The following is a 16,403-nucleotide window of genomic DNA, read 5'->3' as shown; positions in this document are numbered from 1 at the left end:
CATTAATGAAGATGGAAACAAACTTAAATAAAATCGGACTCCTGGCGTATCTATGAAGGTCAAGATCCCAAATGGGAAAGAAAGCTTATTCCACCAACTACAGACCGGAGAGCTTGGTATTAATCCCAGGTAAGATCTGAAGGCTGATATGTCCATGAGGACTTAGAAACGTAACACAACACCAGGAGAAACCGTTTCACCCCGTACAACTCAAGAGTCAGAGCTACCATATTTCCTTTTGGGGTTTTTTTTGGCAGCAGAGTAGGTAAAGGCGGAAGGTCTGGGTGTCTGGAGTTCAGCTGCTACGTGCGCGTGCGACTATGAGAGCTGATGACGGCCCGTAAATGAGAAACACGGGATTTGTCAAAGCATCATTAGCTTCGTGAAATTATGTGTCTGGTCTTACTGTAGCCCGATGATGGTGTCTCATTCTGCTTTCACCCTAATGTCTAACATTTCATAAATGAAACCCTAGTCTTTGTTTCTCTTGTGCCTTTTAAAACCAGGTGTCGTCACTTTTACAACCAAAACCTTGGCAATTAGCATCGGACTATTAAGACACCTATTTAGTTCTTTAAAATCTCATTCATTCTGAATATGCGAAACAAATCCACGTTACTCACAATTCAAAAGCTTCCATTCGCTGCTTCAGCTCTGCTTCTCTGCCTCTTAGCAAATCTATATCTTTTAGTAGAAGCTGCCTTTGAGCATAAATTTCTCTGGTTTCCATCTGTGTAAGAAAGCATTAATTTTCAGTAAGCAAGCTAAAGAAAATAAAACAGATCTGAACTAACATCCTGTTTCCTAAGTTCCGGAGAACAAACTCCAGACATTTGGTGCCACAATTTCCCTATCAAGAGGCTCCGACTGGAGGTACGCTTTTGCCTAATTCCTCACGCAAACACGTGTTCCCTCCTTCAATGACTGTGAAACTCCGTTAGCCTGTATGCCTAACATCCCTCGTCTATTTATTCTACATATCTCTCAGACACTTAAAATTTTTAAGTGCTTCAGCAAGGAAAGGAATGACAAAACGTGTATTTAGCAATAAAGCTCCAGAAGACTAGAATGCTCCCGGTTCTGTTGCCATCGGGAAGTTCCCGTTCCTGTCACGGTGACTCGGCAGCAGCAAGCTGAAGGAACGGGCCACACTTCCATCTGTGCGTTCACTGAGCAAGAGGCTTCTCAGAGTTCCTAGCCTATGTCAAACAGCACTCTCGGAGCTGGCCAGAGAAAGACACAGAGATACAGGTCCCATCTTTCCAAGAGTCACGGCTTAGGCAGGGAGAGAGAAATAATCAGACCATGCCGTGAGGATGTTATAACCGAACTACAGAAAGACGCCGGCTGGAGTCGCAGCCGAATGGGTCAGTAGACCAGGGAAGGCGTCACAAACAGGTAACATTCAGGCTGGATTTTGAAGGCCAAGAGCGTTTCATCAGAGACTGAAGGAGAAGGGCATCCCGGGTGGTGGAAGAAAGACACGATGCTGTGCGTGAGGAGGGCCCTCCGGTCCAGAGCCCTCAGAGCAACAGTTAACTAAATGAACATTCTGGTCTGGTAACCGACTGGGCTGAACGAGTCAGTCACCTGACTTGAGGATGCCGTTATTTATCTAAACATAATCCAATCATCTCAAAGACGGTGCTGCCCACATTTATTTTTGGAGGAGCCCAATCACCAGAAATGGTACACAAAATCATACAGGGGTGCGGTCAGCATGAGCCGACGGGGTGTGAAGCGAAGCCCCGATCAAGAGCCCCGGACGGCAGCAGCTGCCGCCGGACGCAGGAAATTCAGTGGTCCCAATCCAGGCAGGAGACAGCCCCTCGCGAAAGGAACTGGATCTTCCTACAAGAATGGACCCATGCCTCCTGCCACGCCACCACCTTTCCACCTCCCGTCCCCATCACTTTCCGCGAGAGAAGATCAAACAGCCACCTGGCTGACTTGGGCAGGCCTGGACTCCGCTACTCCGGGAACCCCACGCTTTGACCCAATGGCGGCACCCAGCGTGTTGTTGCCAGTCGGCCTGAAACCCTAACCTCTTGGCCCACACTTATCCGTCCTCCTGTCGGTAGCCCCAGACCTAGTCCTTGAGGTCTCAGACACTGCCACATGGCCCTCCCTTCTCCCCTGGGTTAGCAGCTTCCCTACTGGCTCCCTTCACCACCCCAATGAACCCCCAAATCTTCAATTAAACAGGCTGCCTTTGTCAAGCCAAGTCATGTCAGCTCTATAAAGCTCCACTCCACAAGGACCTCTTTCTACCCTCGCTGACTTTACAAGGCCTCCCAAGAACTGGAACAGGACAATCGCCCACAAGCGCCTGGTTTGGTCGATATCAGGCGCAGGCTGCCCCTCTCAGCCGGGCCCTCAACATGGTGCCGGCCATCCTGTCTGCTTCGGGGCGCTGCTCTGCCTCTCCCCCGACACAGCCATTCCGCACCTGCTGATCCTCTTCTGCAAGCTGCCCCCCCAACCCTCAAACCCGCCCGAGAGGACGGAGCTTATTCAGTGTGAGTTTCTCACAACCCCCACGTGGATGTTTGCACTCACAGTTCTTTCCTTCCAGCAATTTCGTAGGAATGAAGTCTGCATATCGCTTATAGGCCGATCCTTCTACTTGTGCCCTTGGGCCCAATCCCTAGCACTCCTGTAGGGCTCTGTCCTGTCTGACCGACTGTCCCATCCCAGTCTCGGACCTTGAGCCCCTCTACTAAGAGCTGCAGGAAACAGACACCCAGTAAATAATTTTAAAATGTTACCTCTTGGTGCTTCTGAATTCTCTCAAGGGCCATCTTTTCCCGAGAAATGAGGACTTCAGATTTTGCTTGACAAGCTCGCTCCAGTTCGTTCCGGAACTCAGCTAATTCCCTCTCAGCCTTTCTTTTCTCTTCCATTTTAACTTTTGCTATTTCCGTATCTTTAAAATACTTAAACTGCCAATTGATTACAAATAACTGTAAATACCAATAACTACACTAAAGAAATAACTTCTCTCTTGATAGTTAGGGGTTAACACGAATGCTACACTTAAATACATTCAGTTTAACTCATCTTTAGTTTCCTCTCATTCACTGTACCTGTAACGTTCATTGAAAAAGCACCCAAAAATGATATTAATTAGAAAGAATCATACGTGCAACAGTTTATCACATTCATTAATAAAGATTCCACATTTTCTCCCTTATATTTCAGACTAAGACATTAAAGACAAGCACCAGTATCACCCTTGCTAAGAGCAACAAGATACAGCTTACCTTTTGACACATTTCTTCCCGAAGCTGCTGTTCTATTTCTCTCTTATATGCATTTAACTTTAGTTCTAAAGATTCTAACTTGGGACACCGAGGGTAAGCATCAGCAAACTGATCATCAATGAGCTGAAGCTTTTTCACTATTAAAAGACAACAACACAGGAAGTTAGGATAGAGAGACGCGGTCAGGTGAGCACGAGGCTAGAGCTCTGTTCAAAAGCGAAGCGTACACTTAGGGGGAAGTGTGGGGAATCTCTGCCACTGACTGTGAAACATCAAAAAATTAAGATGGATTAACGGGTGGGACAGACAAGGGCTTGAGCAAGTATCACACAAATTTACTGGGAGAATCTAGGTACACGAGTGTTCAGCATCCAACTGTTTCAACCTTTCTGTGGGTTGGAAATTTTTCATCCTGAAATGTCAGGGGCGAAGAAAGCAAAGCGTACAGTATAAGCCAGAAAACACTGGCTTCTCTTTCCAGTCCCTAAGTGCCAAGTGCTTTCTAGCACTTTCAGTGGACTTTGGTTAAAGGTGTGACTCACATGTTCAGAACACTGACCTTAAAATAAACAAAGACCATGTACTTGAACTCCTCTGCTTTCCAGGAAAGGAAAGTGCCCCCCTACAGTTTAAGTGAGTCCTAGAGGGCTAAGCAACTACGTGACGGCCTAACGGGGACCAAGACCAGGCCCACGGACTGTCCCGCAGTCTCCTGCCCTCTCCAGTCTGCACAGCCCTCAAACCAACTGCAGACCAGCACGAGCCACACGGCATGCAAACCTCGACCTAGAGGACCGCCACCAACACCCACCAAAGATGATATACGAGGTAAAGGCTGGCAGAGGTCCCAGCAGTGTTCATCCCTTTAGAGAATTTTAGACATACTTTCCGTTGTCCTTTCTGTATTTTCCAAATGCTCTGTGACTGTTACTGTCCAATACAGGACTCTTGAGCCGCATGAGGCCACTGAGCAGACAAAATGTGACCATCTGAACTGACATGTGCTCTAAGTGTAAAAGACACACCAGATTTTAAGGACTGAACATAGAAATTTTATCTAAACTAATCTCATTAGTTTTATTTTTTTTAATATTGATTACATGTTGGAATATTTGGGTCATACTGAGTTAAAAAAAATACTAAAACAAAGTCACCTGTGGGTTTTTGTTTTGTTTTGTTTTTGTTATTTTTTTACTATGGCTACTAGGCCATTAAAAATTACACATGTGGCTCATATTATTGGACAGCACTGCTCTAGAATAAGCACATACCCTGTTCCCAGTGGAATAAAACCTAGGCCAAAATAAAGTAAAGGCCTCGTTATACAGTGTAACTTTACAGATTATAGGCTTAGCTTCTTACAGGTTAAAAGCACCATTACTCCTTAAGACTCGGGAAGGGCCAAGAAATCGATTAATCACACAATTTCAGAAAACCTGGACTCGAAGATCAGTTCTGCCCCAGACTTGCTTCCAAGTTGCTCTTCCTCTGTGGACCCCCATTTCCTCAACTGTAAACTGAAGTGATACACCACTAACTTCTCTAGTTTTCTACAGTGCAAGTCGTCTAGGATCTTCTCAGGTAGTGGCTATAAAGTTAGATGAGACGCAGGGAAGAACCTGCCAGTTGAGAGAGGCTGAATGCAACACACAAGGAAGAACATGGGCCTCTGGAGTCCCCTTGAGAAGAGAAGGTGCAGCCTGAGCGGTCGCAAGGGGAGGGAGCAGTACTGGAGAGAAGTTCCGGTCCCTTCCCACAGTGATGCCAGAGGAAACGAGCCCCCCCACCACCTGTGGGCTGCATCCCTCCCGGTCAAGGAACAAGCTCATAATATAGTAAATCAAGTCACTGTCATTTGAACAGAACAATTAAAATTCTGAAAGAAGGCTAGAGTTACCAAGAGAGTCTTTGCTAGGAAATGTTGCATTTGTCTGTGTTTCCATATCACGGCTCACTTTGGACTGATGATATTCTGCCAATTCTCTTAAAAACTGCATGAGAAAACCTAAAAGACACAAAGCGTATAATATAGTTTCACGGCACCAATTTCTTTCATTTAACCATTGCTCAGTCACTCTTTATATAATCTTGGTTTTAAAACAATATCCTTGGGGCGCCTGGGTGGCTCAGTGGGTTAAAGCCTCTGCCTTCCGCTCAGGTCATGATCATGGAGTCCTGGGATCGAGCCCTGCTTCGGGCTCTCTGCTCAGCAGGGAGCTTGCTTCCCCCTCACTGCCTGCCTCTCTGCCTGCTTGTGATCTCTGTCTGTCAAATAAATAAAATCCTAAAAAAAAAAGAAAAATTAAAAAATAAATAGGGGCGCCTGGGTGGCTCAGTGGGTTAGGTCTCTGCCTTCAGCTCGGGTCATGATCTCAGGGTCCTGGGATCGAGCCCCACATTGGGCTCTCTGCTCAGCGGGGAGCCTGCTTCCTCCTCTCTCTCTGCCTGCCTGTCTGCTTACTCGTGATCTCTCTCTGTCAAATAAATAAATCTTTAAAAAATAAATAAATAAATTTAAAAAAATAAATAAATAAATAAAACATCATCCTTTTCTCCATTCTATATCTTCTAAGAATAATTTCTAAGGAAAGGCCTTTGCAAACATGGCACAAAACCTAGAAGCAATGAGGATAAATATCAGTCTAAAAACGTAAAAATCAGAAACCTATACGGCATGAAATGAAGTCAAAAGACAAGTGATACACTGGAAAAAAACATTTGCGGTAATAATATAGAAACAGAGGACTAATTTTTGTAATATCAAACAGCTCTTACAACCAGTAAGAACAAATGGAAAAATGGAATAAGACATGGACAAAGTTTACACCAAAAAAAGTTTAACTGTCAAACGTGAACAAAATTATAAATAAATGCAAAATATTACAACAGAGAAACTATATTTTCCCAGTAAGATTGCTAAGATTAAAAACACAGGCACAGAGGTGCCTGGGTGGCTCAGTGGGTTAAAGCCTCTGCCTTTGGTCCAGGTCATGATCCCAGGGTCCTAAGATCGAGCTCCATGTTGGGCTCCATGCTTCCGCCCCTCCACCTGCCCGTGCTCGTTCTCTTTCAAATAAATACATAAAATCTTTGAAAAAATAAAGACAAAACTACTACCAAAAACAGAGGGAAAGGGAAGATTCCAAATTCATTCTACAAGGCCAGAATTACCGATACCAAAATCAGATAAAGACACTACCGAAACAAGGCAAAAACCAAACAAAAAGCCACAAAAGACTATAGGCTACTATCTCTGAAGAACACAGATGTAAAAATCCTCAACAAAATACTGGCAAATCGAATCCAACATTACAAAAATTATTCACTATGATCAAGTGCAATTTATTCCACAGATACAAGTGTGGTACAAATATCTGCAAATCAATCAAGGTGATATATCACATTAATAATGGAAAAGATAAAAACCGTATGCTCATCTTAATTGGTGAAGAAAAAGCATTTAACAAAGTACAACATCCATTCATGATAAAACTCTCTCAACAAAGTAGGTTTATTTTTTTTAATTAAAATAATGGCATTTACAATAGCACCAAAAATAAAATACCTAGAAATAAACTTAATGAAGAAGCAGAAAGATCTACACTATGAAACTATAAAATACTGATGAAAGAAACTGAAGCTGACACAAATGGAAAGACATTTCATGCTCACGAACTGAAAGAGCCAGTACTGTTAAAAGGTCCATAATTAACCAAAACAACCTACAGATTCAATGCAATGTCTATCAAAATACCAGCAGCATTTTTCATAGAACTAGAATAATCCTAATTTTGTATGGACTACAAAAGATCCCCAAAGAGTCAAAACAACCTTTAGAAAGAAGAATGAAGCCGGAGGTATCACGATTCCAGACTGCAAGATACACTACAAAGCTGCAGTAATCCAAACAGTATGGTACCGGCACAACATCACACGCATAGATAATGGAACCCAAAGGAGAGCTCAGAAATAAGCCCCATGCTTATTGGTCAATTAAACATGAACTCCTACAACAAAGGAGGCAAGAATATATCATGGGGAAAGTAAAGCTCTTCAACAAATGGACAGCTACATGCAAAACAATGAAACTGGACCACTTTCTTACACCACACACAAAAATAGGCTAAAAATGGATTAAAGTCCTAAATGTGAGACCTAAAACCATAAAATTCCTAGAAGAAAACACAGGCCGTAATACCTCTGGCATCAGCTGTAGAAACATTTTTCTAGACAGGTCTCCTCAGGCAAAGGCAACAAAAGCAAAATTAAACCACTGGGACTACATCAAAATAATGAGCTTTTGCACAGCAAAGGAAACCATCAACAAAACAAAAAGGCAACCTACCAAATGGCAGAAAACCCTTGCAAATGATACACCCAAAAGGGATTAAAGTCCAAAATCTATAAAGGACTTACACAATTCAACACAACAGGATGATCTGATAAATAAACGGGCAGAGGACTTGAATACACATCTTTCCAAAACCATCCAGATGGCCAACAGACACATGAAAAGATGCTCACCATCACTCATCATCAGGGAAATGCAAACAAAGCCACAAGGAGCTCTCACTGTACACCCCTCCGAATGGCTAAAAGCAACAGCACAAGAAACAACAAGTGTTGGCAAGAATGTGGAGAAAAGGGAACCCTAGCGCACTGCAGATGCAAATGCAAACGGGTGCAGCCACTATGGGGAATAGTATGGAGGTTCCTCAAAAAATTAGAAACCGAATCACCATATGATCCAGTAATTCCAGTACTGGTATTTACCCAAAGCCTACAAAAGCACTATTTTGAAAAGATCTAGGCACCCCTTTGCTTACTGCAGCTTCATTTACAACAAGAAAGTTACAGAAACAACTCAAGTGGCTTTCTTTTTTTTTTTTTTTTAAGATTTTATTTATTTACTTGACAGAGAGAGAGAGAGATCACAAGTAGGCAGAGAGGCAGGCAGAGAGAGAGGGAGAAGCAGGCTCCCGGCTGAGCAGAGAGCCTGATGCGGGGCTCGATCCCAGGACGCTGAGATCAGGACCTGAGCCAGAGGCTTTAACCTACTGAGCCACCCAGGTGCCCCACAATAGATGAATGGATAAAGAAGATAGGCACACAATGGAATTGTCACTCAGCCATTAAAAAGAATGAAATCTTGCCATTTGCAATAACATGGATGTACAGGGTATAATGCTAAGTGAAATGTCAGAGAAACAATTATCATATGATTTCATTTGCATGGGGAATTTAAGAAATAAATGAAAAACAAAGGAAATAGAGACAGATTCAAATACAGAGAACAAATGGTTGCCAGAGGGGAGGTGGGTGGAGAGATGAGTGAAACAGAAAAAGGGGATTAGGAGTATACTTGTTACATTAGTACTGAGAAATACACAGAACTGTTGAATCATCATACTGTACACCTGAAACTAATATACCACTATATTAATAACTGAATTAAAAAATAACAGTATACTCGGGCAATGAAATAATACATAGCAATTAATATGAACAAACCAATGCTAAAGCAGTCTGAATCAATGTCATAACGCTGAAAGAAAGAAGCCATACTCATAACATATTGCAGGAGTCCACGCGTATAAAGTGTAAAAACAGGCATTAATAATCCCCGGTGCTAGGTATCAGAATAGCAGTGAAGACTGAGAAACGGAAAGCATAGTGATTGGGAATACAAGAGAGGCTTCCGGGATGCTGCCACTGTTCTATTTCTTGTGCTGGCAGGTATTTCCTGGGTACATTTATTTTTTGATGGTTTCACCACGCTGTAATTTCTGCATTTTGTATTATTACACAAATACATTTTTATTAAAAAATGTGCGTATATATATATACATATATACATGTGTGTATGTGTGTGTGTGTACATATATATACACACATAAAATAATGTTCATGATTGCATTGTCCATAATGCTGCTGGATTCATCAATTACGGCATTAAATTAAGTGGGGCACATCCATCAAAAACAAACAAACAAACAGGAATACCTTCGTGATCCTGCCACTTCAGTTTCAGACCAGTGCAATACAGTATCACAATGAATCAAGTCTAATGAATGTTTCCCAGTATATACAGAAGTAATATTCCCACCATACTCGAGTCTGCTAAGTGTGCAGTAGCATTCATTATGTCTAAAGAAAAGCAACATACTTATCTTAATTTAAAAATACTGCTAAAAAATGCTGGCCATCATTTGCGCTTTCGGCCAGTCACACACAGTCTGGCTGGTGGCGGGTCTTGCCTCGGCATTGATGGCTGATAGCTGATCAAGGTGGTGGTTGCTGGGGGTGGGGCGGCTGCGGCCAACAGCGGGAAAAAGGTGAAGTCAACCACACTGACCCTTCCTTCCACGAGTTCTCTGTAGCACATGATTTACTCAAAATAGAACCTCTTTCAAAACTGGAGTCAATCCTCTCGAAACCCGGCACTACATTTATGTACTCATGTAAACCCTTTGTTGTCATTTCAACAACCTTCATGGCATCTTCGCCAGTAGATTTCATCACAGGAAACCATTTCCTCTGCTCATCGGTAAGCAGCAGCCCATCTGCTCAAGTCTGACCCTGAGAATGCAGCAATTCAGTCCCATCTTCGGGCTCCAATTCCGGCTGTCTTGCCATTTTCTACCACATGCACAGTGACTTCCCCCACTGAACTCCTGAACCTCTCAAAGTCATCCATGAGGGTTGAAGTCAACTTCTTCCAAACAGGAGAATGGGGAAATAGACATGCTCGTTCGCTTGGGAGGGAATTTTGTTGGGGTCTGTATATGCTCAAATGCACATGCCCTTTGACCTCATCATTCCGCTTCCCTAAGCTGACACAGCTGTACTTCCAGAGGCGCACAAACGGTGTGCTGTACACACCGATTGCTTCCAGTGGCAAAACAATAAACAATAAAATCTCCACCAATAGGGGTTAAATACGTTCTTTAAAAATACTTAGTCTGGGGAACCTGAGTGGCTCAGTGGGTTAAAGCCTCTGCCTTCGGCTTGGGTCATGATGCCAGGGTCCTGGGATCGAGCCCCACATCGGGCTCTCTGCTCCGTGGGGAGCCTCCTTTCTCCTCTCTCTCTGCCTGCCTCTCTGCCTAGTTGTGATCTCTGTCAAATAAATAAATAAAATCTTAAAAAAAAAAATCAGTCTGAATATACAAAGAAGTATTAGTGAATAAAGCAAATTGGCAAACAGGATAATACGATCCCATTTACGATTAGGTGTGTGTTTTGATCACACAGACTTTCACATTCGTCAACAAAACTCTGGCGGGACAGACTATTCACTCTATGTACCAGCGGAAAGGGAGATTACAGAATACGGGCAGCAATTTCCGCTCTTCTTTCACTTTATACTCTTCTGAATAGTTTGAAACTTTTTTTTTAAACCATGAGTATACGTTTAGAAGTTTTTTGTTCCTTAAAACAGCTGGAAGGACTTGGCTTTTGTATCAGCCAAGTTAAAGGCCTTTTTGTTTTTTCCCTTTTCTGAAGACTTTTTAACATCTACTGTTTCTCATCTCCTCTAATGTGACCTACACTCCGTTCTTTCATAGCCATTGCTTACAACTCCTCTTGGGCTCGTCCACTAATCTCCAGACCTTTTCCTCCCAGTCCTCCTGTCGTCTCCTCACAGCTTCCTGCTACAATTATGCTCAGGGTGTCTGTTCTGCCTTTAGGGAAAAGGCAGGCATATTGCAGAAATGTTCGAAATCCTTGCAGTAGATAATTTTCCGAGGTGTGCTCTTCCCCCTCACTCGTTCTAGGTCTCCTTTTCCCAGTCCCATAGTCCTATTCAAGGGCCCCTAATTAGTTCGCCTCTAAGAAGGAATCCTCCACTCTCATTATCCAAGCATTCGTTTACATTGGTATGGACCCAGGGGTATTTTACACATTGTATTTCAACTCCTCTGTGATCATGTAACATTTTTATATAATCCAATATTTTATTTTGTTGCTCCATTTGTCCTAGCTTTGGCCTTTGGAAGGTCTTTCACAGTGGATTTTTTTTTTTTTTTTTAATTAAGCCCTTCCTTTCATCTGGCACTATGAAAGATCCAGGCTCATCTTGTATGCTCTCTGCCCCAGTCCTGGAATCAGCCATTGCTCCCGGCAGCCTTGGCTCCTATTATTACAGAATGGTATTGGAATCCAAATCGGAGTGCTCCAAACGGGGCACCAGGCATGCTCATCGCTACTGGGGTGTCACTGCCTCTAGGCCCTCTCAGCCTCCAGAACAAGGAAATATAAGTGTTCCACTAACCTGTGTAGACACGTATCTGTAAATACCTCTGTATATCCTCTGCATCTGTGTTAAGCTAAACTTGAGCTTATCCTGAGGGCTCCAACAAATCCATTCCCACGCAGATCATCCCAGCCTCTTCCCCTTGCTGATCGGTGAAGCTGCACTCTCCAAACGCTGAGAAACTTGGCGCTCACCCTCTACTACCCATCTGGTTAACTGTGCGGTTCCAGCACACATGTACAGTGGTTTCCAAACTGTTAACCAGTACCTCCATGAGAAATAACTATCACCCTGAACGTGGGGCCTATATACAGTTTCATTTGCTTTTAGCCTCTCGGTTTCATTTCCAAAGCTGGTCAAGCTCAGGGTTTATTTTTTCCCCATCCCCTCCGGTGAGGTTATTAGTTGGTTTGGTCACAGTCTGCAGTCCATCCTGGGATCACCTGACCTCCTAAATTTGCATACATTAAGGCTCACCCTTTGTACTATAAAGTTCTACAGGCTTTGACCGATATCTAGAGCTATATATCCTACCATTACAGTATCCTACAAAATACCTTCAGGACCCTAAAAATTCCCCTATGCTTCACCTATTCAACCTCCTACACCCCTTCCCTCCAAATCCCTGGCAACCACCAACCCACTGACCAGCTCTATAGTTTTGCTTTTTTTTTTTTTTCAAACTTTTAAAGACTTTATTTGATAACCCGAGCATAAGCAGGGGGGAGGGGGAGAGGGAGAGGGAAAAGCAGGCTCCCCATTGAGCAAGGAGCCTGACACAGGGCTCCATCCCAGACCCTGACATCATGACCTGAGCAAAACCAAAAGTTAGACGCTTAACCAACCGCACCACCCAGGTGCCCCAGCTTTTGTTTTGGCATGGACTGACAATTCATTCCTTTGAGCCAAACGCTATTCCATTGTTTGGATGTACCACAGCTTGTTTACCCATTCACCTACTCAAGGACAATTTGGCTGCTCCTCATTTCTGGCAATTATGGTAAAGTTGCTATAAACATTTCTGTCTGGGAATCTATGTGGCCCTAAGTTTTTCAGCCAGCTGGGTAAACAACTAGGAGCATCACTGTCCAATGGTATGGCAAGACTTGGTTTAGCTTTGTGAGAAACCACCGATCTCCCCAAATGCCTACAGCATTTTGCAGTGACACTATCAATGAATGGGAGTTCCGGTGGCTCCGCATCCTCACCAACATCTTGTGTTGTAAGGTCTGGCTGGATTTCTGCCATTCTAACAGGGGCATGGGGAGATCTCTTTGTTGTTTTAATTTGCACTGCCCTGATAACAAGTACCATTGAGCATCTTTTTGTATGCTTACTTGCCATCTCTAGATCTTCTCTGGTGACTTGTCTGTTCAGATCCTTTACCTATTTTTAAACTGTGTTGTCTCTTTCGGAGTTCTTTGTATATTTTTGATATGTCTTTTAGGAGATGAGGCCTTTGCAAATATTTTCTCCCAGTCCGGGGCTTGTCTTTTCATGCTCCGTGTCTTTCAGAGCAGATGTTTTCAATTTTAATAGAGTCTAACTGGTCCATTTTTTTCTTCATATATATGCCTTTAATATTCTATCTCATCACCAAACTGAAGGTCACATACATTTTTTAATGTTTTCTGACATAAGTTTAATAGTTTGATACTTCAAATTAGATCTACCATTTATTTTAATTCTTATATAAGATAGAAGGTCTGTGTCTAGGTTCATTTTTGTGTATGAGTGTCCAATTGTTCCAGCACCACGTATGAAGAGACATCATTCCTCCCTTGAAATACCTTCACCCTTTATCAAAAATCAGTTGACTATACAGTTGACTCTTAACACGGGCTTTACATGGGGATTTTTTTCAATCAATATAGGTCAGTACTGCTAATGTATCTTCTCTTTCTCTTTCTTTTTTTTTTTTTTAACATATTTTATTTATTTGACAGAGAGAAATCACAACTAGGTAGAGAGGCAGGCAGAGAGAGAGGAGGAAGCAGGCTCCCTGCGGAGCAGAGAGCCCAATGCGGGACTCGATCCCAGGACCCTGGGATCATGACCCGAGCTGAAGGCAGAGGCTTTAACCCACTGAGCCACCCAGGCGCCCTCTTTGATTCTTAATGACAGGTTTTTCTCTAGCTTGACAGTATGGTATATCATATATTTAACACACGAAATATGTGTTGACAGTTTATCAGTAAGGGTTCCAGTCAACAGCAGGCTATTCGTTTTGGGGAAGTCAACAATTCTAGTGGATTTGGGACTGTGCAGCGGCCCCGGTGGTGGGGGCGGTCAGAGCCCCTAACCCCTGTGTTGTCCAAGGGTCAACTGTATTTGTGTAGACTGATTTCTGGGCTCACTGTTCTGTCCCACTGATATACATAGCTACTGTTTTAACCATCATAGGTAGAGATTTTAAGTTCCAGAAAATAAAGAGCCAATGTTTAAATTTTCTGCCTCATCCAAATTCTCTACACAGCTTTATTATCTCTGAGAAGATGGGGATGGAAAGGATGGGTAAGTGTAATCTAGGGGGAAAGTACTACAGCCATTCAACAACCCAGCACCCTCGAAAGACAGACAGAGTAAAATAAAACTATGTACAGGTCTCTGCTAGGGCCTAGACAACAAACACAAATTATCTTCCTACGTGTTTTCTATGTTCTCAATTTCTTAACTGAAAGCCATGAATTTTTAAAATTATTTCATTTTAACAATAGCTATTTTAGTGTGAGCAAAGAGTTCTACCCAAATTTTGCCATGAGGATGCCTGACTTGCCTACTATGCAGTTTTTCTGAATTTCAGAACTTATACTAGGAGGCTGGGTGAAGCCGGGAAGAGCTTTTAACCACATGTCTTTCCAAACCAGAAGCATTTGGACAGTGGATAAAGGTGAAAAACTATTTTTCAAGAGAATATGAAATACCTGTAATAAATGGATTATTTCCTAATATCCTGTTGGGCCCCGAGTTTCCTTCTGATAGGAGAGTTAAGGTACAGATAAGTGCTATATCCCTTAGATCTTCGTGCCCTGGGCAATAGGATAAGCACTATTCGTGTGGGGCTATTTAAACTTAAGATTCAATTCTTCAGTTACACTAGCCACATTTCAAATGTTTAACAGCCACACATGGCTAGCAGCGACCATATCAGACAGCAGAGACACAGGTGCCCCACATCACTACAGGAAATTGACATTAGACAGCCCCATCTTGGAATACCGAATATAGGATCACTTGCCATACCAAAGCTCAGTACGGATGACCTACTTTGCAGGCACTCCAGAATGTCCTGTGATCTGATTTACTCGTCCTCTGCTAACATTACTCCCAAGAGACGAGGCAATTAAGTCATAGACTAATGGCTGGCAGAAACTAAGTACTCAAATGTTTGCTGAAAGTCAAGTTCTCAGTGAATGCCCTACTGGGGATGGTGGCAATACTGGCAACAGACAAAATCCTGGAGCTCACCAACACAAAAGGGCCACTATGTAATATTACAGATTATTGACAACAGACCTAAAGAGTATGCATTTCATCCAAGTTCCCAGCTTAACTTCATGCCACAAAGTCTATTGCCAAGTCTAGCTCATGGTCTGGCATGTTATGGACTCTATGAAGGTTATTATCAAGCCCAAGAATAAAGCAATTTATCAGGCTCATATAAACACTTAATAAAAAGTACATATGTAACACTTATACTGACCCGATACTTCATTCTTTAAGCAAATATTAAGAATCTAGGAACTGTACTTGAGGGGGAAATCTAGACTAAAGACATCTAGCCTTAAAATTGTTAGTTTGTGTGTGTGGAAATGTTCCCAACAGTGGGTATCTTTACAAAATGCAGCTTTCACATCATTTCTATCAACTTCTGTCTATAGTTTTGAGGTTTTTTTGGTATCTGAGGGCAATTAAGAAGAGTGGAATTTAGGGAAGTGATTGACATCTGTCAAAATAGATGAATTGTTCTATTTAAAAGGTAAGGTATTGGGGGTGCCTGGCTGGCTCAGTCATTGGGGCGTGTGACTCCTGATCTTAGGGTCATGATTTCAAGCTCCATGTTGGGAGTAGAGATTACATAAATAAAATCTTTTAAAAATATTAGGTAAGAAGGTAAGATACTGTCACAGCATGGAAACTCAAATTCCTATTAAATTCCCTACTCATACCCCACAATATTATTTCTTTCATAGTTTTACAGGAAAAAGTACATGACAAAAATGTTGCTATTTTCGACAAAGATGAAGACTCCTACCTTTGTTTTCTTTATCAAATCCTGAAATCTGTTAAAAGAAAATATTTTATCTTTATTCAACTGTTCAGTTACAATTAACAGACCAAAGCAGGTTATAAAAACTAAACAATCCTACCAGTGATTTGTAGAGACTGGATTCAGGGTTGATTTTAATGAGTTGTAACAGATCTTCCATAGTAAATACCTTAAAGAAAAGTTAGACATATTTTTACATCATTATTTAAATGATAAACTAAGACATTTCTGAAGACTAAGAATCATGGTTCAGACCAAATTAAAAAATATTATGATCATGCTAAAATAAAATTGAAGTACTTTCTTATACTATTGATAACATATTAAAGTCACAAGGATGAAATATTTTTCTTGATCACGTAATTAACCTCCAAATATTACACACTGAAGACAATAGGTCTAATATGTCTAAATGGTTAATGCCTTACAGATTACAAACACTCTAACAGGTGATGAGCCAGTGAATACGTGTGTGAATTCCAGGGTCTTTCAAACGCAGTAAAGTTTTTAAAGTATTACTGCTTTGGGCACCTGGGTGGCTCAGTGGGTTAAAGCTTCTGCCTTCGGCTCAGGTCATGATCTCAGGGTCCTGGGATCGAGTCCCACATTGGGC

General features: G+C 42.2%; 1 protein-coding gene across 6 annotated transcripts in view; it reads right to left on the bottom strand.

The window, feature by feature from the left end:
- Positions 1 to 16,403, bottom strand: part of OFD1 (OFD1 centriole and centriolar satellite protein) — a 46,717-nt gene that overhangs the window by 21,401 nt on the left and 8,913 nt on the right. For all 6 annotated transcript variants that reach the window (XM_045994905.1, XM_045994904.1, XM_045994902.1 and 3 more), the window contains exons 4-9: positions 15,891 to 15,959; positions 15,776 to 15,803; positions 5,161 to 5,268; positions 3,264 to 3,400; positions 2,769 to 2,942; positions 624 to 730 (exon numbers count right to left, since the gene is read on the bottom strand). In XM_045994905.1, the coding sequence (XP_045850861.1) occupies positions 624 to 730; positions 2,769 to 2,942; positions 3,264 to 3,400; positions 5,161 to 5,268; positions 15,776 to 15,803; positions 15,891 to 15,959 (623 nt within the window). The remainder of the gene's footprint in view (positions 1 to 623; positions 731 to 2,768; positions 2,943 to 3,263; positions 3,401 to 5,160; positions 5,269 to 15,775; positions 15,804 to 15,890; positions 15,960 to 16,403) is intronic.

Source organism: Meles meles, chromosome X (assembly GCF_922984935.1).
Source record: "Meles meles chromosome X, mMelMel3.1 paternal haplotype, whole genome shotgun sequence".
NCBI lineage: Eukaryota > Metazoa > Chordata > Mammalia > Carnivora > Mustelidae > Meles > Meles meles.
Note: the sequence above shows the minus strand (reverse complement) of the source record. Positions and strands in the feature narration are given on the sequence as shown.